The following is a 20,655-nucleotide window of genomic DNA, read 5'->3' as shown; positions in this document are numbered from 1 at the left end:
TATCTTCAATAGCATCTGTTATAAACCACCCTGTTCAGATCTTGTAAATTCAAGTCTGTGGCTTTCTTTATGGAATCAGTCTTCCTGTTGTTTGGGCTTCCTCTTTTTCTACTCCCTTCTGATGCTGGGCAAAAATGCTCTATGAGTACGTAACAGGGTTTTATCCCATTTTACCGCCTCATTTGTTCCCAAATTATCTTGAGAATATGAGGAGCTCCCTGAAGACTTTTGTCCTCGATCTGTAGCCAGTCCTCCCACCCGCACCCTTCTCAAAGGACCACTTTGGTGCTGTCAGGCCCAGGATGTGACTCAGGAACCAGACCAACGATTGTAGTTAATTCGTGTTTTATTAGGGTAATGTCCAAACAAAGACTGCGTTTTCTCATGAATCAATACAGGGATACAGGTCCTGCGGCATTGGGAGAAAGTTGACAGAGCAAGGGACTTCTTCCCGCCTGTTCTTTAAGAAGGGGCCAAACGGGCGCGCAATCTTTCGCTCCTCCTTAACTGCCCCTCAGGTACTGCCCGCCTTCCCCCCCTTCTCTCCTGTCTTTTCAGCTGTCTGCGTGTGCGCGGTGAGGGGGGAAGCATCACCCCCTCCTCTTCTGAAGTTTCCGATTCCAGGATGGGGGATAGGGGAGGAGCTGATGGTAAACTGCCTCCCCGCTTTTCGGCTGTGAGCTGCCCTCCCTCTTCCCCCTCTTGCTCTGAGCCTGAAAGAGGGGGAGGCGTGAGAATGTCCAGGGAGGGCTCAGGCTCCCCGTTGCTAAGCGACCTTATAACTGGCAGTTCCTCTGTTTCGTCTTCGCTCCAAAGGGGGGAAGTTCCTCCCCCTTCCCTCTGCCATCCATCCGAATACTCTTCTCCCAACTCTCCGGGATCCAGCTCCCCGGGATTGGGACCCCAGCTCTGCCTTCCGACAGGTGCAGACATAGCCTAAGGGTCCCTACTGTTCTGGTAATGGCATATTTTCCAAGCTCATGATGTCTGCATTATAGCCACTGACAAGAGGGTTTGTGTGTGTGTGTGTGTGTAGATTATGACTGGCTTGCAAGGTAATTATCACTATCTGTACTTTTCTGCATTACTTTTTCTTCTGACCTCACTGTTTACAGTCCTCCTCAACCATTCATACAGTGCCTTGTAAAAGTAATCGGACGTCTGACCAATGCTCTCATATTACTGAATTACAAATGGTACACTGATTTTGTTCAGTATGGTATTTTATTTGGAAACACTAAAACTCAAAATCAATTATTGTAAGGTGACATAGGTTTCATTTTATGTTGGGAAATGTTTGTAATAAACATAAAAAACTGAAACATGTTGCTTGCATAAGTATTTAACCCCTGTGCTGTGGAAGCTCCCAGTTTACAGATGGAAATTGTCCTATTGAAGACACACTTTTCTTACCATTGACCTCCACCTGTGAACCATTAAAGTTGCTGTCACATTGTCAGGATAAAAACCCCACTGTTGAAGGATCATTGGTCAGGCTGTGGATCTGAAGGAAAATGAAGACCAAAGAGCATTCTACAGAAATGCGAGATGCCATGCAAATGCATAGATTAGGAAAAGGGTACAAACTAATATCCAAGTGTTTGGATATCCCAGTGAGCACAGTTGGATCAATAACCAGGAAGTGGAAGCTGCATTACACCACTGAAGAAAAAGCCGTCCCCAGGATTATTGGAGGGAAGCCACGTTCTTCATGTGTATGATCCAGGATAACAGACACTCCTTTCCTTTCCCACTCCAATTTTGTTTCCACCCTCAACAGTCAAGTCAACATTCAGTGGCCACTTAGCATACTTGGTTCTCACTGGACAGTTTGGAGTTTCCCGTCTTAGGTTTTTCCCCCCTTACAGATTTTTTGTACTTTCACAAACCTCAGGGTTCCCTCCAGCCTGTTGATACCTGCCACCATGGGAGGTGCCATTTTGGCTACATAAGCAATAGCACTCATAGCCTGACCATTGGAAAAAGAAGAAAATATTATGATGAGTCAAAAAACTGTGCATAGTGTTTCTGTACTGGTGATAGGAATGCATATTCCCAACTGTGCACCAACATAGAGAAGGTGGCACATCCTCACCTATGTGTGTAGCACTGACAGGGATCAACCATTCAGTTATACCAGGATACATATTGCTTGATGTTCAAGTGTTCGATGCTGTATTCAGAGTTTCTGATTCAGCCTAGAGAACTATAAGCCTAGCCTCAATACTGAATTTGGGCATGCAAGCAGGGGATCCATTCATAGCACTGTTGCATGCTGATCTCCACTGTTCAATCATAATAACTAACCAGCAGATTGGCTTATTTGTTTTGCCTTCAGTGGGGAAGAAGCCAGTTTTAAAAAAGTAAATACAGTCAAAGTGGTTTGACTGACTCCATTAATTTCCTTATTCCTGGTACAAACTGAAGAAGATTCTTCACAACTCAGTACACTGTACATTGCAAAGATTTTTTATTTTTTTTATGTATAAAAATATCTATACGTTGCTAACTCATATAGAAAACATGTAAGCGGTATACAACAAATGTAAGACCATAATAAACATAAGAAAAATATAAAAGAAAAAAGTCATAAGGAACAGGACAATCACATATCATTCGTCCAACTGAAAAACCTGTCATCAAATGAAAGTCTTCAAAAGACATCTAAAAGTAAGCAAGGAAGTTTGGAAAGTTTCCACGTTGCTGGATGAGCTCCATTTCTTGAAGAGACTAAGCAGACCTCATTCACATGGGACAGTTAACAGCATAACTCCAGCAGCTCTCAGTGATCAACCTGGGAAATAAGAGCTCAGGAAGTTCTTAAATTATCTTGAACCCAAGTTGTTAAGAGCTTTGTACATTCATACAAGGACCTTGAATATAGTCATTAATTTATTGTTTGAAATAGTCACACATAATAAACACCATTAAAAAAAGTTGTAAAATGCATGGAGCCTAAAAAATTATTATTGTTTGAAGTGCTTACTCAAAATAAATTAACTCCATTTATAAAAATAAATCTTGTAAAATATATGGTCTAAAACTTGCATTGTTTAGTAGTGATTTATTCTGAAGTCAAGGTGATCTGCTAATATTTCTAAGGTAGCTATTCCACATTTCATTAAGTTCCAAGGATGTGCGATTCCCACATTCCTCTTTTTTTCGCTGAGAGTTACACTTTATAGAGTCCCGAAAAATTACTTGCACATTCTGAGATCCATTGTTCTGTTGGACAAGAAATAATAAAACATTAATTGTTCATTTTTGAATGATCAAAAATCATTTCTTTCATAATCTGAGTTACTTTTGTTCACATTCAGTTCGTACTAAGCAAACAGAACTGGATTCAATTAATCAATACGTTTATTACTTAATCCAAACACTATTGCAGAACAGAACTGAAAAAAAGACTTTCACACAATGTCAATAATCACAATTAAAATTAATAAAATATATGCCTTATAAATACAGCTTTACTTGTAAAACAGGTAAACATTACTATAACAGGAAATAAAATATTTAACATTTAATATGACAGAGAGCATTTTATGCACTCACAGCTCTGAGTAACTTTCTCTAATGTTGGTATATAAATGACAATTGAGAATGTAATAAGTCCTTCAGAACTGGGTCTTCACAAACACACAACCTATCTTGTGCTGGTATACCATAAAATCTCCCCCATTTCATCATTGTATCCACTTGTTCAAAGCATAAGCATGTAAAAGCTTTGCGAAATTCTATTGTCATGGGGAATTACAGGTATTTTTCATATTGGTGCTCACATTTTACACCGGCTAGCAATTTCGCTGTTCCTGAGGATATGAGGGCAGTTATGTCAGTTTGTGCTCCTACATCAGACACTCTTTGTTTAAAGATATTACTGGTAATGTTCATCCTTGGATTCAATACCTGAGCAGAGATTCCAAAATTTGGAGGTAGTTTTAAAAGTTTCAACAACCAAAAGTTTCATTGAGGAAGTGTCCTCTGTTCTCCATGCAGATCTTTGGGCACCTTTCTTTGATTAGGTTATTTATTCTGCACCAACAATTTACAATCCTGACATATATTAACCTAGAGATCTTTTCCATGCCCAGTTCGGCTCTAGTTAGATAAGCTGGAGTGGATTTTGAAACCCCTAAAATTGTATGCAGGAAGCAGCTTTGGATTCTTTCAGTTTTAGAAAGATCTGCAAAACCCCAGATTTCAGTGCTGAAAATTAGTACTGGTATCACCTTTGCGAGAGCCAGTGTGGTGTAGTGGTTAATGTATTGGACTACAACCTGGGAGACCAGGGTTCAAATCCCCTATTAGCCATGAAGCTCACTGGGTGACCGTGGGCCAGTCACTGCCTTTCAGCCTCAGAAGAAGGCAATGGTAAACCACCTCTGAATACCACTTACCATGAAAACCCTATTCATAGAGTCGCCATAAGTCGGGATCGACTTGAAGGCAGTCCATTTGCATTCCATCTCCTTTGCTTTAAAGATGTTTAAAACTGGGCGTAGTGAGCCTGGATATTTGCAATTTAGCAGTCTGTTTAAAGATTATAAACAGGCAGCTGATTTATTTTCATTTTTCTTTATTTGTAAGGCCCAAGATCCTGAGGCTGAGAAGATAATACCAAGATAACAATAGGATTTTACCTGCTCTAGCTCTTTGGAGTTAATAAACCATCTCTGTGTTTTTCTCTTTCTACCAAAAACTACTACTTTATGTTTATCATTATTAATAACTATGTTATTTTCTGCATAGTAGGAGCTGAACTGTCTTAGAAGTCTTCTTAGGCCAACTTGGGATATCGAGAGTAGGATCATGTTGTCTGCATACAGTAACATATTTACCACTCTGTTTAAGATTTTGAGTATATGATACTTCTGATGAAGAAAAGCAACTGTATCATTAAGATAAAAAATAAAAAGAATTGGTGCTAAAATGCAACCCTGGCATACACCTTTATATGTTGGGATTATGTCTGTGAGGGCAAAACTTGAACCCATTCTAACCTTCAGATAGGTTTCTGAGTAAAGTACCTTCATTAGAAATAAGACACAAATAATAAACAAGAACTGGATTCAGTAAGTGTTGAATTGTTTTGATTCAGTTATGAGTGATGGTGTAGTGGAACTAAAGGATTGGTTCGTCAGTCTCCCTTTGAAACCTTAATTGATATTCTTCTTCTCACAGGTTATTGTTAGTGGGATAAAACATTGGGTAAGCAGCACATTCTCTCCCTGAACAAAATTATATATATTAACTTTGTCATAGTTGCTATGTTATAATCTTTCTCTAACTGTAGGTTGTCAGCTTTAGTCTATGGTATTCTTTCTGGTGGTTTTTAAAATCTCATCTCAAGTCCCTTACATTACTTCAATGTACATTCCCTGAACAAAGGAAGGGGGAAATGAAGTGGGGGAGCGGAGCAGGCAAGTTTGTACATGACCCATTCCACCAAGATGAAGATAAAAGAGTCTTGTGGCACCACAATAACTGCCATAAATTATTATTAATGTATAGACTTCTTAATGCCAAAATAAGCTTCCAAGAATTTACCAAGTAAAATGCTCAGAAGTTTATGGATTACAGTCACTTTCACTAGATGCATGAAGTGTTGTTCTGGGTTACAGGCAGGGTAGCCTAGAGCAGCGGTAGGCGGGGTAGTGTTGCTCACCTGGCTTCCCAATGCTAAGTGTTACTGCTAGTTACCAAGAGGGGGAGGGGAGAGTGGGAGGAGCGCAGTGCAGTGCAGACACAGCGCAGAGCCAATCCAATGTTACTGTCACCATGCCCACACCAAACTCCCCATCACCTTGCCCCTCCTCCTCTTGGTGACAGGCAGCAATGTTTGGCATTGGGAAGCCAGGTGAGCAACACCACAATGCCTGCATCTCTGATATAGCAGGCATAATGGAAACCTAGCAGAATGGAGAGAATCTGTGGGATACAGTTATCTCTGGCTACAGACTCTACAGGAAGGGCAGGGATGGGTGTACTGGAGATGTAGGTCAAAGAGGACATACAGCTGAACAAGCTAGGAATCCCAAACGGGGCAGACTCCTCCAGAGAAAAGTTGTGGGTGGTGATACTGGCCCCAAGAATAATTTAGTACTGGGGACATGCTATAACCCCCCCCCCCAGGGCCGGCTCCAGGCATGCTGGGGCCCTTGGACACCAGCCTGCCCGGGCCCCTCCACTCCCCTTCCGCAATCCACAGCAGGAGCACGGATGATAGGACAGGAACTTCCGAGCCGCCCGCCATCCCCCTGCTTCACCTACCTTTCTCTGTTTTTTGCGCCTGCGCACACTGTGCGCACAGGGTTACCATCAATGAAGATGGTGGTCGAGGTTTCCGTAAGGGGCTGAAGCCTCTGCCGCCATCTTGGTTGATGGCACGTACGTGCACGCATTGCTGCCATCGACCAAGATGGCGGCAGAGGCTTCAGCCCCTTACGGAAACCTCAGCCACCATCTTGATTGATGGCAACCCTGCACGCACTGCAAAAAACAGCAGAGAGAAAGGTAGGTGAAGCGGGGGGATGGCGGGCGGCTCGGAAGCTCCTCCTGTCCTGCGATCCACAGCTCCTGCCATGGATTGCAGAAGGGGAACGGAGGGCCCCCTCAGGGGCCTCTGTAGCTCCAGGGGCCCTCGGGCCAGTGCCCCACCTGGCCACCCTTTAGAACTGACCCTGCCCCCCCACACACACACAACCAAAATGCTCATATCTTGAGAAGGAGAATAAGTTCAAGGAGGAAATGCTGTAGTAAAAGGTGACTTCAACTCACAGACTGGGTGCATGTGTGTTCCAGTCATCACAAAGAAGTAAAATGTCTAGATACCCTAAATGACTGTGCCCTAGAACAGCTGGTCATGGGACTGACCAGAGGGCAGCGACCCTGGATTTATTCTTGTGGCAATCAGGTGCTGTGGAACTGATTGGTAATAGTAACCACAGTGCTAACAAATTCAGCATATGTGTAAATGAACAATTGCAAAGAAAAAAAATTCCAATAGTCACATTTGACTCTTTTCAAGGAAGCTTATGAGATTTAGTAAAAAGGAACTTGAAAGGGAAAGTGAAAAGAATCAAGTCTCTCCAAAATGTTTGGGAGTTGTTTAAATCACAATATTAGAAGCTCAGCTATAACGTACCACAGAGCAAGAAAAGTAACACGAGGGCTAACAGGATTTCTGTGTGGTTAACAAACACAACCAAAGAAGTTGCTAGGCAAGAAGGCTTCCTTTAAAAAATGAAAGTCTTCTCCAAATGAGAACAGAAAGGAACACAAACTTTTGCAAAAGAAATGCAAACAGACAATAAGGGATGCTAATAAAGAATTTGAGGAGCACATTGCCAAAAACATAAAGACCACACCCAAAAATCTGTAAATCCATTAGCAGCAGGAATCTGGCTAGAGAGGCAGTTGGACCTTTGGATGACATGGGATTCAAAGGAGGATAAGGGAATTTCAGAGAAGCTGAATTAATTCAACCTGGGAGACCAGGGTTAGAATCCCCACACCGCCATGAAGCTCACTGGATGACCTTGGGCCGGTCACTGCCTCTCAGCCTCAGAGGAAGGCAATGGTGAACCACCTCTGAATACCGCTTACCATGAAAACCCTATTCATAGGGTTGCCATAAGTCGGGATCGACTTGAAGGCAGTCCGTTTCCATTTTTTTCACAGTGGAAGTTGCTTTTCAATTCTTTTAAATTCCTTTTCTATTGTCTTTTAAGCCTTCCTTCTCTCAGTTTTTTTTACTTGAGCCAGAGCTGCTTGTATTTTTATACTGGCCACTTTCCCCTCTTTTCCTCGGTGCTTTGTTTGTGACTCTTTCTTTTTGTTTTTGCTTTCTTGCTGTTTTTCTTGGTTTTTTTCACCTGAACCTCGTGTCTCCAATTGCAGCAGTGTGAAAGACATTTGCGCAATATGCCAGTGTATCAGGTATGGCAGTGTGAAAGGAATTTTAGAAATCAGGACAGAAACGCTACCCATTTTAATCCGTTACTAACGCAATAAGCCCCATGTGTAAAAGCAGCCAAGGCTTCCAGAAGTGTTTGAGGAAGTGGGGTGGGTGGGGTTTAAGGCAATCGGGACATGAAAATGTTCCCTACTTTTCAGGTGCATTTTTACATCGTCATTTCCACGCAAGGCTTGCGCCCCCCCCCCTCCGTTAGACCTCTCATTAAGTTAGAACTTAAATTTCAGCCAAGCGTCCAGTGGCAAGGAAAAGTCTAAGCAGGGAAAAACAGAAAAACTCCCCGAGGAGGAGCGCGAACTGCAACCTAGCATGCGTGCTCCAGGCTGGATTTTTTGCTTTCCTGCCCTGAAGCGCCCAGTTCTTACCTCGGAGTAGCCGTCGCAGTTTTTCCTTAGGAGTACATCCGTGGCATTCCAGATGCCGGAGTGTTGCGGCGCGACGCATTTTTTAGTAAAATTGTGGATGCAAGCCAATAAGGCACTTTCGGGCTTTCCGGTTTCAGAGCGTGAGAGAGAGGGATAGGGAAGAAAAAGGGGAAAACTTAGGTCATTAGGGAAACACACTGTCAGCCAAGGCAAGATCGCTATAGGTTAAAAGCTGGCCCCGCCCTCCCTGCAGAGTCCTCCAATCCAAGCAAGATCTTATCATCACATCAGGGCAGGGCAGCCATTTGAAACGGAGAGCTCGCGATGGAAGGTAATGCACGTCATTCTCTGAGTTGTAACCTTTTCCTGCGGCGTCTTTTTCTCCGTTGGCGAATTCGGGGAGGGAGAGGGCTGTAAGTAGGAGCGCGGGGGAGCGCAGGAGCGCGGGGAAGTATAGAATCGTTTCCCTTTCTAAAGCTCGCGTTTACTATTCAGATAGGATTTCTCTTCTGAGGGTACCAGTGTGAAGGTAATCAAAATCTGTAAAGGATGATTACTGGGTTTCTCTGACCCACTGGGGTTGGAGTATGCTTTGGGATCCGTCATAGAGCACGTGCTTCGCTTGCTCAGGATCACAGGTGCAATCCCTGGCGTCGAATACAGCTGCCAGTAAGTGCGAGGGCAATACTGAGCGAGAGGGACCAGCTGTCTAACTTGGTACAAGGCAGCATCATACCGTTATGAAAGGAAAATGCGACGTTGGTGGTCTTTCGAGGATGAGTGTGATGTTCCTATATATTAGTGTATATATGGTAAGTGCTGGTTGTTTAGAGTATACATGGTAAGTAGTGAAAGAGGAGGGGGAGTGAATGGGCAATAGAATGCTTGATGATTGGCTGAATGTTTAAAATGGCTGACAGTATAAATGAAAGGATGACAGGTAAATCTGGGTGAATGTGAGGTGGTAAATTGTGGAATCTGGGGGGGAGAAGAGAAAGAGTGGATTTCTTGGTGGGGTTTGAGAGAGTTGTTTGCCAGGAGAGAGTGAAGAAGGAGGGGGGGTGGAGTTCGGATTAGTATTGAGTAAAACCATATGCTTATGTGCCTTAAGAAGAAATCTTGTTAATCTTGTTAGCTTTGTTATCTGTAATAAATACTTAATTTGGTTTACCAAAGGCCTGATCCTTGGCTGGGGTTTCACAGACCAGAAGGGAGGGTAAGGTAATGACCAAGGCTGAAGGGGAACTGTAACGAATGGTGGCAGCGGTGAAGAGAATAACAATACCAGTATTCAGAGTCTCTGGGAATACTAGTATTGGGACGTTACTGGTGGTTGCCTAGCAGGGGGATCTGTTGAGATCTGTGCTAGAGCGGGGAGAGAAACCATAAGAGAGAGCGGTCCGGACTGGTGGAGTCCCTGGTGGTGCCTAGTGACAGGCAGTAGCCACGTGCAGGTAGGAACCTGACAGGGAGAGCCAGGGAAGGATGCCTCACAATGAGCTCTGGAATATCCCTAGTGTCTCGTGGGGGTGGGAAGGAGACTTCTTGTAGTTTATAAAATCTCATGCATTTAAGATAATTTTGAGATTATTGCTTGAAAGGGATTAGGCAAAGCTGTGCTTTCCCATCTTTAATATTGTCAGTATCAGACAGATAAGGCTTTGAATTTGCAGCAATTAGCCAGACTTCCCACTGAAGGTATATAAAGAATACTTTTCAGGTAAATATTCTATTGTGCCTCTAGGCATAGCTGGAAGAACAAAAAAGCAAATAAAAGATAAAAGTGTGGAACAGCAATGGCTGGGCAATGTTATCAGCCTTCCCCACTTTGACCTTGTGCTTTCCAGGTCATCATGAAACATGGTATCATATTTGCAAGTTATGTATAACCATGCAGAACTACTCACCTTCAGCTCTGGGCAGCAATTATTAATATGACCTGTCTACAGAAAAATGACAGCTGAAAATTGGCGTTTGGAACAGCCTTAAAGTAGATTTTAAGCAAAAGAGAGATAATTTTGCATGTGTGTTATGAAAGTTTACAGACACGTAACTTCACCTTCAAATATCCAAGTATCCTGTTAATCTGTGCCATGAGAAGCTTTCTAATATGCTTTAGCTCAAAATTATTAATTATGTAATTGTTAAAATGTAAAATAATTCATTTATCAATAATTATCACCACTGCTGAATTAGGAATACAGTGCATGTACTTCATAAGGGCTTATCTATCGGCCACTTCTGTCCCTTGCTCTCCAGGAACAATTCCTTGCTTGTTTTCCTGTGGGTTCCATTGGGTACTGTTTTTGTTGCTAAATGCTCACACTACAACATTGCATCTATAGAGCATTGTGGGGGAAGGGGGAAAGAAAAAGTAGTAAAAGAAAACAAACCTGGATCTGAATATTTTTCAGACTATCCAGAATATTTTTCTGGGGAGGAAAAGAGATGAAATTAAGAAAGGGATGTTCACTTAACATATTTCTAGAAAATGTATTAAATAATATCTTGAATGCTTTAGTTCCTCAGGGGTTTATATGAGTAAAGTGAAGGGCTATATATGTTTCTCCTTGGACTATTTTATTTTATTTGTGTCCCAGGCCTACGGCTTCAATTTTGTACTCATTAATAGGTGTCCATATGGAAATGGACTGCCTTCAAGTCAATTCCGACTTATGGTGACCCTATGAATAGGGTTTGTGTGGTACATGTTATTCAGAGGTAGTTTACCATTGGCCTTCCTCTGAGGCTGAGAGGCAGTGACTGGCCCAAGGTCACCCAGTGAGCTTCATGGCTGTGTAGGGATTTGAACCCTGTCTCCCAGGTTGTAGTCCAACACTCTAACCGCTACACTACACTAGCTCTCTGTCTGTATAGGAATTGCTTTTAAAGATGTTTTTAAAGCTTTTTTAAAAAAGATTCTTTTAAAGAAGTTTTAATATGAGTTCTATACTAATAATATGTTTTTAAGGATGTTTTGTTGTAATATATTTTAAAGTCTGTTTTTATGATGCTTTCGAGTGTTTTTAGTGCTTTTGTTTGCTGCTCTGGGCTCCTACTGGGAGGAAGGGTAGGATATAAATATAATAAATAAGTCCCCTTGGATTCAATAAAACTTGTTTCCAAGTAAAAAATGCATAAGATTGGGCTGTAACATTGCATAGGCTGTAATCCTGTGCTGAATTTGTGAGACACAGAAGATCAAGCTGTACATCTGTTTTCAACGACTTAATATTTTCTGTGTCCATAAAGAAATAAAATAAACTTATTGCATTTCATATAGCTGTACAGTGCATCTATGCATGTCTAATCAGAAGTAAACCATTTACTCCCAGGTAAGTGAGTATAGGACTCCAGCCTTATTAAGAACTGACAAACACATTTTCACTTCATAATAGGAAATCTTATTCCAATCTGTGTGACAGGGACAGGTGGAGTTCCCTTCTCCTGAAAACACCACCTGAAGTTCAGAACTCCACAGATTTCAAGTCTTAAGATGTTTCTACCTTTTGATTTATAATTAGAGCTAGCTTAACACCGATGCAGCTATTCTACCATTGTTAGTTTGATGATATCTCTCTCACACACACACCCTTTTTGCCAATAAACCTTTGTCTGTCCAATAAAACGCAATTCAGTACAATGCCATACAGTACCTTTAGCACATTCTGGTAGTCTTCCATGATATTTGGGTGGTTACAGCTACTGAAATTATAAGCTCCTCCAATGACATAGGAAGATAACTGTGCCAAGCCAGTGCACTGAAGAAAGAAAATCACCTTGGAATAGCCTGTACGGAAGGGGGGGAAACATTAAAAGCAGTTATCATGATCCATTCCTTGCAGCTAAATTAAACTGAAATAATAGGCACCATAGCTTGTTAGGGATAGATGGATGGATGAATAAATGAATTGGTGCTCTTAGGCCTAAAGTACTGGAAAAGCAAGTCCATATATTTACCCATGATATCCCTTGGGAATAGACTTTTGCTTCTGAGTTCCTTACCTTGGTGTCTCCTTATATATTTACCTTTTTGCCTACAGTTATTTCCCCATTCCAAGTTGTTGGTCATACTAGAAGGCTGTCTCACTTGACTGTAAATAATTCAGAAATAGAACATAGTTCCATGACCAATTTCCAAAGAAGCAGATGTTTAAAAAAATCCTTTTAAAGAAAATACCCCCAAACAAACTTAGGATCTTGTCAAAAAAATTAACATCAGGATATTAAATAAATATTCCCCCGGGATCTTAGCATAAATTATGAAATTATAATATTTTTTAAAAAAATATGTAGGAAGGTGTTAGGAATTCTTGCACCATGACACCTACATTATTGAAGAAAGGGAAACCATCCATAAACACACACCTTTTTGTTTGATTACACCGACTATTGCTCACTTTGGATTTCACTGCCAAAACTAGGAGGGGAGAGCAGAGAGTTTTGCCACTGAACTCAATGAGGCCAAGGGAGCAGCTTTTTCCCCCTCATTGTTTTTTGGGAGGAAAAAAGCCAACAACAACGAACTTTGCCAGTGAATCAGATATTTTGCCATATTCCTATCAGGTCAATTAGCACATGGATTTCTATCACTTTCCTTCATACTTCTTTAAAATATACTACTTCAAAATTGCACATTGCATCCAGCTGGCCTTGTGTGTGAGAGTGGTCAATTTACTGTACCTTTTTAAAGAAACTCACCAGAAACTAGAAAGGCAAGCTACCAGAAGGGAAGCACAGAAACCAGAATAACCACAAAAATATAAACTTGTTCTTAAAAAATGCCAATTATGGTTTATTACAGTTCCATCTTCTTAAGTATACCACATTCCTAAAGACTTTTGCGTTTTTGAAAGCTAATTCCTATTGTCTGTATTTTGCCAGAAACCAGGGCCATAGCCAGCCTTCCTCACTAGATGGCGCTACCATGTTCCAGGTAGGATTTCAAAGAAATAAATGAGTGATTTCTTCATAACCAACAAACATCTGTCCCTGTGGCCACATCCCATTGTCTATATGGACTATGAATTGTTACCATAAGAAACATAAGAACATTTTTTTTTACTTTCAGAAGCTTTAAACTTAGATGTAGGGTGAGGTTATATGAAAGTCAAGTGTAATTAAACATTAATTATGAACTAGTTGAGTTAAATTATTGATATATTTTTAATTTATAGGAATTGTGGGTGTTAATATTACATAGTAGCTATTGGTGACCATTATTTATAAAAGTATTTATATATTACAACTCCCATATGAGCAACTCGGCTGCAGTATTTTGGGCTTTTAGAGAAAAGAGATGACATGATAGAAGTGCATGAAATTATGCATGGCATGGAGAAAGTGAATTGAGAAGTTTTTTCTCCCTCTTTTACCAGACTAGAACTCACGGACATCCAATGAAGCTGAATGTTAGAAGATTCAGGAGAGACAAATAAAATGCTTCTTCGTGCAGTGCACAGTTAAACTATGGAATTTGCTCCCACAAGAGGCAGTGATGGCCACCAGCTTGGATGGATTTAAAAGAAGATTAGACAAATTCATGGGAGGATAAGACTGTCAGTGACTACTAGCCATGATGGCTATGCTCTTTCCACTGCAGTCAGAGGTGGTATGCTTTTGAATACCTGTTGCTGGAAACTGCAGGAGGGGAGAGTGCTGTTGTGCATCGGTCCTGCTTGCGGGCTTCCCACAGGCATCTGGTTTGTCACTGTGAGAAAAGGATGCTGGCCTAGGTGGGTCATTGGCCTGATCCAACAGGCACTTACGTTCAGTTTATACAATATAAGATGGCAGTGTACAAGAATATATACAATGAAATATAAAACACCATAAAAACAGTAAAACATCATTAAAATGACTAGCTGGTCAGAAAATGTAAACAGTTACATAGCCCTGTATACATGAAAAGGTCGTCAAGAAACACCTGAAAATCAAAAGCAAGGTTGTCTGCTCAATCTCTGGTGGAAGAGTGTTCCACAGCATGGGACTGGCAGCACTAAATTGCCCTTGCCTGTGCTCAGGAGGGGGAAATCTGTTGTGAATTTGGCAGGGTGCTCTTTTTGAAAATGGCTACAACTACATTCACTTTTAGTAAGTCTTTTGCTGAGATACAGTAGGACCCCACTTCTCAGTGCCCTGCTAATATGGTGCCACCGGGGTGATCAACTGGAGGGGGGGCTGGAGCTCCCCGCTCTCCAGCTGATCTCGCCAGAGGAGGGGAAGATCAACTGTAGAGAGCTACTGCTGATCTCCTCTTCTGGCACGATCAGATTCCCGCGTTTGAGCTGATTGCGCCGGAGGAGGGGAAGATCAGCTGTAGCGCTCTACAGCTGATCTTCTCCTCTGGCGTGATCAGCGGGTTAGGTTCCAGACCCCCGCGCTACAGCCAGGGCTGTGGAGTTGGAATCGGAAGCAATTTTGGGTGGAGTCGGAGTCGGTAGAAATGTACTGACTCCGACTTCAAAATAAAATTAATGTTTTAATATTAATATTAATACATTAATATTAATACATTAATATACATTTGCCATTTATGAAGGAGTCAGAGTCGGACAGTAGAAAAATAGAGGAGTCACAGTCGAAGGTTTGACATACCGATTCCACAGCCCTGGCTACAGCTGATCCGCTTTTTGGCGGTTTTCGCTTTTTGGTGGTGGTCTGGAACCTAACCTGCCATATGAGTGGGGCCCTGCTGTATTTCAAAAACTGCTAAAAATAATAAGCCATTTAATATAGCGTAGTACATTTTAAATATTAGTTATAAGCAATATAAAATGCAAGGAATTTACAATCACAAATTCCAACTCCTTTTATGAAAAGTAACCTGGAAAAATGGTGGTCAAAGTGATCTGTAATCCTCTGTAAATATAGATGCAATTTTGCATTGATTGGTTGATCATAATTTTATAAAATGCTTTACAAGTGCTTAGCTACGCAGAACATAGTCTTTGTTCCTATCTGTATTTACCATATGATGATGAATTGCTGACTTCTGACTACAGAACCTGTGTTTCACTGAGGTCATCTCCTACCTATCAGTGCTTTGAGCACATAGCAGAAACGTAGGCTTGTGGCATTAAAGTGAATTACAGCACTATGTCACCCTAGTATAACAAATCCACTTCTTTAAAGAAACAACCCACTTTTTGTAGTTAGGAAAATGAAAGGGAAATACACTGAAAAGTATGGGGTGAATGAATAATTAATGGGAAGATATATAAATGCTGCACAAGCAAATTAGGATGAATGGTCAGGAAAGCCCAGGCATAGTCTAACCTCTGCATAATGTGCAAGCAAATCAGGATGAACAAAGCATCCCCTTTTTGACGTACTCAGACAATTCGTCATTTTCGCCTTACCAAACCACATCAATGTGACAGATTTGCTCTGTCCAGGGTAGAAGTCTAAGCATTTTGTCTATGTAGCAGGCTGTGAGCCTGGCAGTTAAGCTGCACCTTAGCTTTCCCTGAGACAGATGCCATGTCAAAGGAGAGAGAGCAGGGCTGGCTCCAGGAATGCCGGGGCCCTTGGGCATCAGCTTGCCCTGGGCCCCGGCATGCATGTGTGCACATGCCCCCCACCTACCTGTCTCCTGTCTTTTACCATTGCCCTTAACAAAGATGGCGGCCACAGTTTCCCTAAGGGGATGACGCCTCCTATGCCATCTTTGTTGATGGCATGCTGCGTGCGCGCATCTCTGCCATCAACTAAGATGGTGGTAGGGGCTTCAGTACTTTAGGGAAACCGCGGCCACCATCTTCGTTAAGGGCAATGGTAAAAGACGGTAGACAGGTAGGTGGGGGTGTGGGGGGGCGTGGATTGTGGAAGGGGAGTGGAGGGGCAGCTGAAGGTCCCCCCGTAGCTCCAGGGGCCATTGGGCCAGTGCCCCACCTGGCTGCCCTTTAAAACAGGCCCTGGGAGAGAGTTAGCCCCCACCTTCACGTTAGCACACAGGAAATTTACGATTTGGGAACAAGTATTCAGACAGATAAGCTCAGTTAACACATTTCCTTTACTTATAAAACTATGTAAACATTATGTAAGAGTAAATAAAAATTAACTAGCATGGAATCAATATAAAAGCCGGTTAACAGAGCAATCCAACTTGGGGGAAGCCACCGTAAGTGGTGCTGGAGCAAGAGAAGTTGGCATAAAGTTCCGCCACATCCAGTTGCTATTCAACAGCCTGAATTGAACGCCAACTCAGCCAGAAACTATGCAGAGACCAGGAAGTAAAAGCTTGCTCTTCCAGACAACCCTACTGGGTAGTAAGCCCTCTCCATTGACTTCTGTTGTATTTATTTTCTTAGACTTTTTCCTGAAGTAACTTTTTGCCTGAATTGGGACCTGCGGGAACACTCAGAACATGATGTGGCCTAAGTCCCCACACCTTGGCACTCAGCGGGGGATCCGCTGCATCCAACTCTCCTCAGCCCAGCATAAATGCAAGCTGGATTGCACTCTACGGCATAACATGTCAGAAAGCATAACAGATCCAAAGTCCTAATATATAGCATAGATATAACAATGCAATCTATTTGATTTATCATTATTATTATCTGATTTATATCCCACCCTTCCTTCCAACAGGAGCCCAGGGCGGTCAACAAAAGCACTAAAAACACTTTAAAATATCATAAAAACAGACTTTAAAATACATTAAAAATATATTTTAAAACATTTTTAAAAAAAGCTTTCAAAACATAAAAAAAAATCAAAAACATTTTTTAAAAAGAAGATTTAAGAACATTAAAAAGCAATTCCAACACAGATGCAGACTGGAATAGGTCTCAACTTAAAAGGCTTGTTGAAAGAGGAAGGTGTTCAACAGGCACTGAAAAGATAACAGAGATGGCACCTATCTAATATTTAAGGGGAGGGAATTCTACAGCGTAGGTGCTGCCACACTGAAGGTCCATTTCCTATGTTGTGCAAAACGGACCTCCTGATAAGATGGTATCTGCAGGAAGCCCTCACCTGCAGAGCGCAGTGATCGACTGGGTATATAAGAGATAAGATGCTCTTTCGGGTAACCTGGTACCAACCTGTATAGGGCTTTGTACACCAAATCCAGCACCTTGAACTTAGCCCAGTAGCAAATAGGCAGCCAGTGCAATTCTTTCAGCAGCAGGGTGACATGTTGGTGATACCCTACCCCAGTGAGCAGTCTCGCTGCCGCATTTTGCACCAGCTGCAAGTTCCAGACCAACCATAAGGGTACCCCACATAGAGCGCATTACAGTAATCCAGCCTGGAGGTTACCAGTGCATGGACAACAGTGGTCAGGCGATCCTAGTCCAGAAATGGCCACAGCCGTCTTACCAGCTGAAGCTGATAAAAGGCACTCCTAGCCACTGATGTCACCTGGGCCTCTGCCGACAAAGATGAATCCAGGAGCACCCCATAGTATGAACCTGCTCTTTCAGAGGGAGTACGACACTGTCCAAAGCAGGCAACTGACCAATTATCTGAACTTGGGAACCACCAACCCACAGCGCATCCGACTTGCTAGGATTCAGACTCAGTTTATTGGTCCTCATCCAGCCCACCACCGAGTCCAGGCAGCAGTCCAGGGCTTGCACGGCCTCTCCCAATGCAGATGTTACAGAGAAATAGAGCTGGGTATCGTCAGCATACTGCTGACACCTTGCCCCAAATCTGATGACTGCTCCCAGGGGCTTCATGTAGATGTTAAACAAGATGGGGGGACAAGATGGTACCCTGCGGCACCCCCTAGCACAACTGCCAGGGTGCTGAAAGACAATCACCCAATGCTATTCTCTGAAAATGACCTTGGAGATAGGATCGGAACCACTGTAAAACAGTGCCTCCACTACCCATCTCACCAAGTTGGCCTAGAAGCATACCATGGTCAATGGTATCAAAAGCCGCTGAGAGACCAAGTGAGAATAACAGGGTTGCATTCCCTCTGTCCTTCTCCCGAGGAAGGTCATGCAGAAGGGCGACGAAGGCCGATTCAGTCCCATAACCAGGCCTGGACCCAGACTGGGATGGGTCAAGATAATCTGTTTCATCCAAGAGTACTTTTAATTGCTGTGCCTCAATCACCTCTAAGAAGGGGGTATTTGCGACCAGTCGGTAGTTGTCACAAATCAGTGGGTCCAGGATGGGCTTTTTCAGGAGCAGTAGGATCACTGTCTCTTTTGGGATGGCTGGAACCACTCCCTCCCACAATGATGCATTGACCACACCTGTCATGCCCGGGTTGGGACTCAAGAACAGAATCACTTGATGAAAGCAAATCAGTTTTTATTAGAGTAATTTCCAGACATAGGCTTCTCCGCCTCATGAACTCTTAACATGAACCAAAACCCGCGACATGGAAGAGAGTTGATAGAACAGAGTATCAAACATTCCCTGTCCCTTATCAAGGGGGCTTTCGGGCGCGAATTCTCTCGCTCCGCCTCAAACTGCTCACATCTACGCCCCTTCCCTCCTCTTTTCTTTGGTGCCTTTTTAACTGTCTTCGGGTGTGGGGCGATGGGGGGGCGGCTACCTCCTCCCCTTCTGATTCGGAAAGGATGGTAGGGAGTGGAGGGGGTTGGGCCAACACTTCAGGCGATTTCTCTCTACCCTTCTCTACAGCCGAAGGGCCTTGGTCTCCCTCCTCCTCCCCCTCTGTCTGTAACTGCTTCACATTCCTAGGGAGGGAGTACGTGGGAAACGAGTCTGTTGCCTGTTCAAGGTTTTCCCCCTCTATCTGGGAAGCCTCCTCCTCCCCTCCAGATGACTCAGCCCAACTGCCCCCCTCTCCTAGCTCATTCTCAGAAACATCAGAATCCCAACCATACATCCTGACAACACCCTGGATCCACTCGGTCAACCCCCCTCGGCAAGCTTTAATAAGCCAAGAAGGGCAAAGGTCAAGAGGACACATTGCTGGCCGCATTATCACAAGCACCTTATCTACATCATCAGGTTGCATCAACTGAAACTGTTCCCAAGAAGTCGCAGCAGACATTGCACTGGACATCTCATTAGGGACTACAGTAGATGGGGCATCAAGACTGCTACAGAGGCAATCAACTTTACGCTCAAAGTGCCTTGCAAACAATTCCCAGTGGGCCTCCGAAGGGTCTAAAACTCCATTTCCTGGAATTGTTATTATTATTTATTTATTTATACCTTGCCTTTCAGCCAAAGGCCTCAAGGCGGCTTACAAAAAACACAAATATAAAAATACGATATAAAATACATTAAAAAACAATACAAAAGTTAAATAACTGCTCTTAGGCTAACAATGTAAAATGCACGACACATGAGGGAAAAGGGAAGGTAAGAACAAGGAAAAAAGCATGCTCAGGCACCAGTTCTTAAATTACAGTTCTTATCATGAATGGCAAAACAAAAGTGTGAAGCATTCACTGGAGAGAGAAAAGTAAGAGGTCAAAAAACCAGAATGCTCAAGGGATGAAACTTTATTCTGTGCACCAAGGCACTATAGTAAAAAAATTCCTTTATAAAAAAGTTCCTTTTGGAAATGCAAGAGCCCAACACGTTTCAGCTTGTGGATTCAAGCCTTCATCAGGGGCTAAAATACATAAAAGATTTTTTGAACTTGCTTTAAAAATATTCAGACATTTTAAACACACAGTCAAAATCATAATTATACAGTCAAAATTATATGTACATCTTATTTAAATGATTTTTTTAGCATAAGAAAAACAGTTACAGAGATGCTTCTACAACAATATTGCTTTTAACTTAAAATAATCTCAAAATATACTTACAGAAATCCACTCTTTAACAACATATAGAGACCAACTTTCACTGTTGTTTCCCTTATAGCTGTTAGCATGTAAAGAACCAAAGCCAAACCCAGAAATATAAAGCTCAGAAACATACAATAAATTGAACCAGCTTGATAATTAGTTCATCACACCTGATTTGAGTTGACTATTCTTTCTTTAAATCAAAGTAAAGGCAGGAGGTTGAATTCCTCATTTAACCCATTAGGAATCATGGTATCCAATTCTAAAATCCGATGTAGTTCTCTATGCAGTAAATTGTCTATATTTTTACCATAAACCTTTTCCAAAACCCAAAATTTATATTCTGTTATAGGGTAAGGGCACTGATTGTGATGTTCTACAAGCGGTGCCCCTCTTCTGTTATTCCTTAAATTACTCCAATGCTCCCCTATTCTTATTTTTACCATTCTTGTGGTCTGTCCTCTATACATTTTTTTACATCCACATTGTATAATGTAGATAACTATCTGTACTACAAGTGGAAAAGTGCCTCAAATGATATTTCTTCTGATTAATTGGATTAACAAAATCTGTC

The 20,655-nt window shown here is 42.2% G+C and overlaps 1 protein-coding gene and 1 long non-coding RNA gene across 4 annotated transcripts; one reads left to right on the top strand and one right to left on the bottom strand.

Moving 5' to 3' along the window:
• Window positions 1-2,874: 2,874 nt before the first annotated feature.
• LOC133383326 (uncharacterized) lies at window positions 2,875-20,182 on the bottom strand. Of its 3 annotated transcripts, XM_061623817.1 has the most exons (7): window positions 20,100-20,182; window positions 12,376-12,440; window positions 12,003-12,136; window positions 10,740-10,778; window positions 10,254-10,289; window positions 8,347-8,469; window positions 2,875-3,225 (listed from the first exon to the last, which is right to left on the bottom strand). In XM_061623817.1, the coding sequence occupies exons 1-7, from the start codon at window positions 20,165-20,167 to the stop codon at window positions 3,076-3,078; spliced, it is 615 nt and encodes a 204-aa protein (XP_061479801.1). In that variant the 5' UTR covers window positions 20,168-20,182; the 3' UTR covers window positions 2,875-3,075. The 3 variants fall into 3 exon arrangements, with proteins under 3 accessions (XP_061479801.1, XP_061479809.1, XP_061479819.1); XM_061623825.1 differs by lacking the exon at window positions 10,254-10,289; XM_061623835.1 differs by lacking the exons at window positions 10,254-10,289; window positions 10,740-10,778.
• LOC133383333 (uncharacterized) lies at window positions 8,711-15,949 on the top strand. The gene is made up of 3 exons (XR_009762264.1): window positions 8,711-9,158; window positions 13,231-13,282; window positions 13,725-15,949. It is a non-coding gene; the product is annotated as an uncharacterized LOC133383333 (long non-coding RNA).
• Window positions 20,183-20,655: the final 473 nt, after the last annotated feature.

Source organism: Rhineura floridana, chromosome 1, assembly GCF_030035675.1.
Source record: "Rhineura floridana isolate rRhiFlo1 chromosome 1, rRhiFlo1.hap2, whole genome shotgun sequence".
NCBI lineage: Eukaryota > Metazoa > Chordata > Lepidosauria > Squamata > Rhineuridae > Rhineura > Rhineura floridana.
This window is presented reverse-complemented; position numbering and strand designations above follow the sequence as displayed.

Excerpts from the sequence above, each read along its gene's own strand:
- LOC133383326 (XM_061623817.1), bottom strand. The coding sequence starts at position 20,167 with ATGCTAACAGCTATAAGGGAAACAACAGTGAAAGTTGGTCTCTATATG. Across the intron at positions 10,290-10,739 it reads TGAAAAATATTCAGATCCAG|ACAGGTCATATTAATAATTG; the intron begins GTTTGTTTTCTT and ends ATTTTTCTGTAG. Across the intron at positions 3,226-8,346 it reads ACTGCGACGGCTACTCCGAG|AACAATGGATCTCAGAATGT; the intron begins GTAAGAACTGGG and ends CTTGTCCAACAG.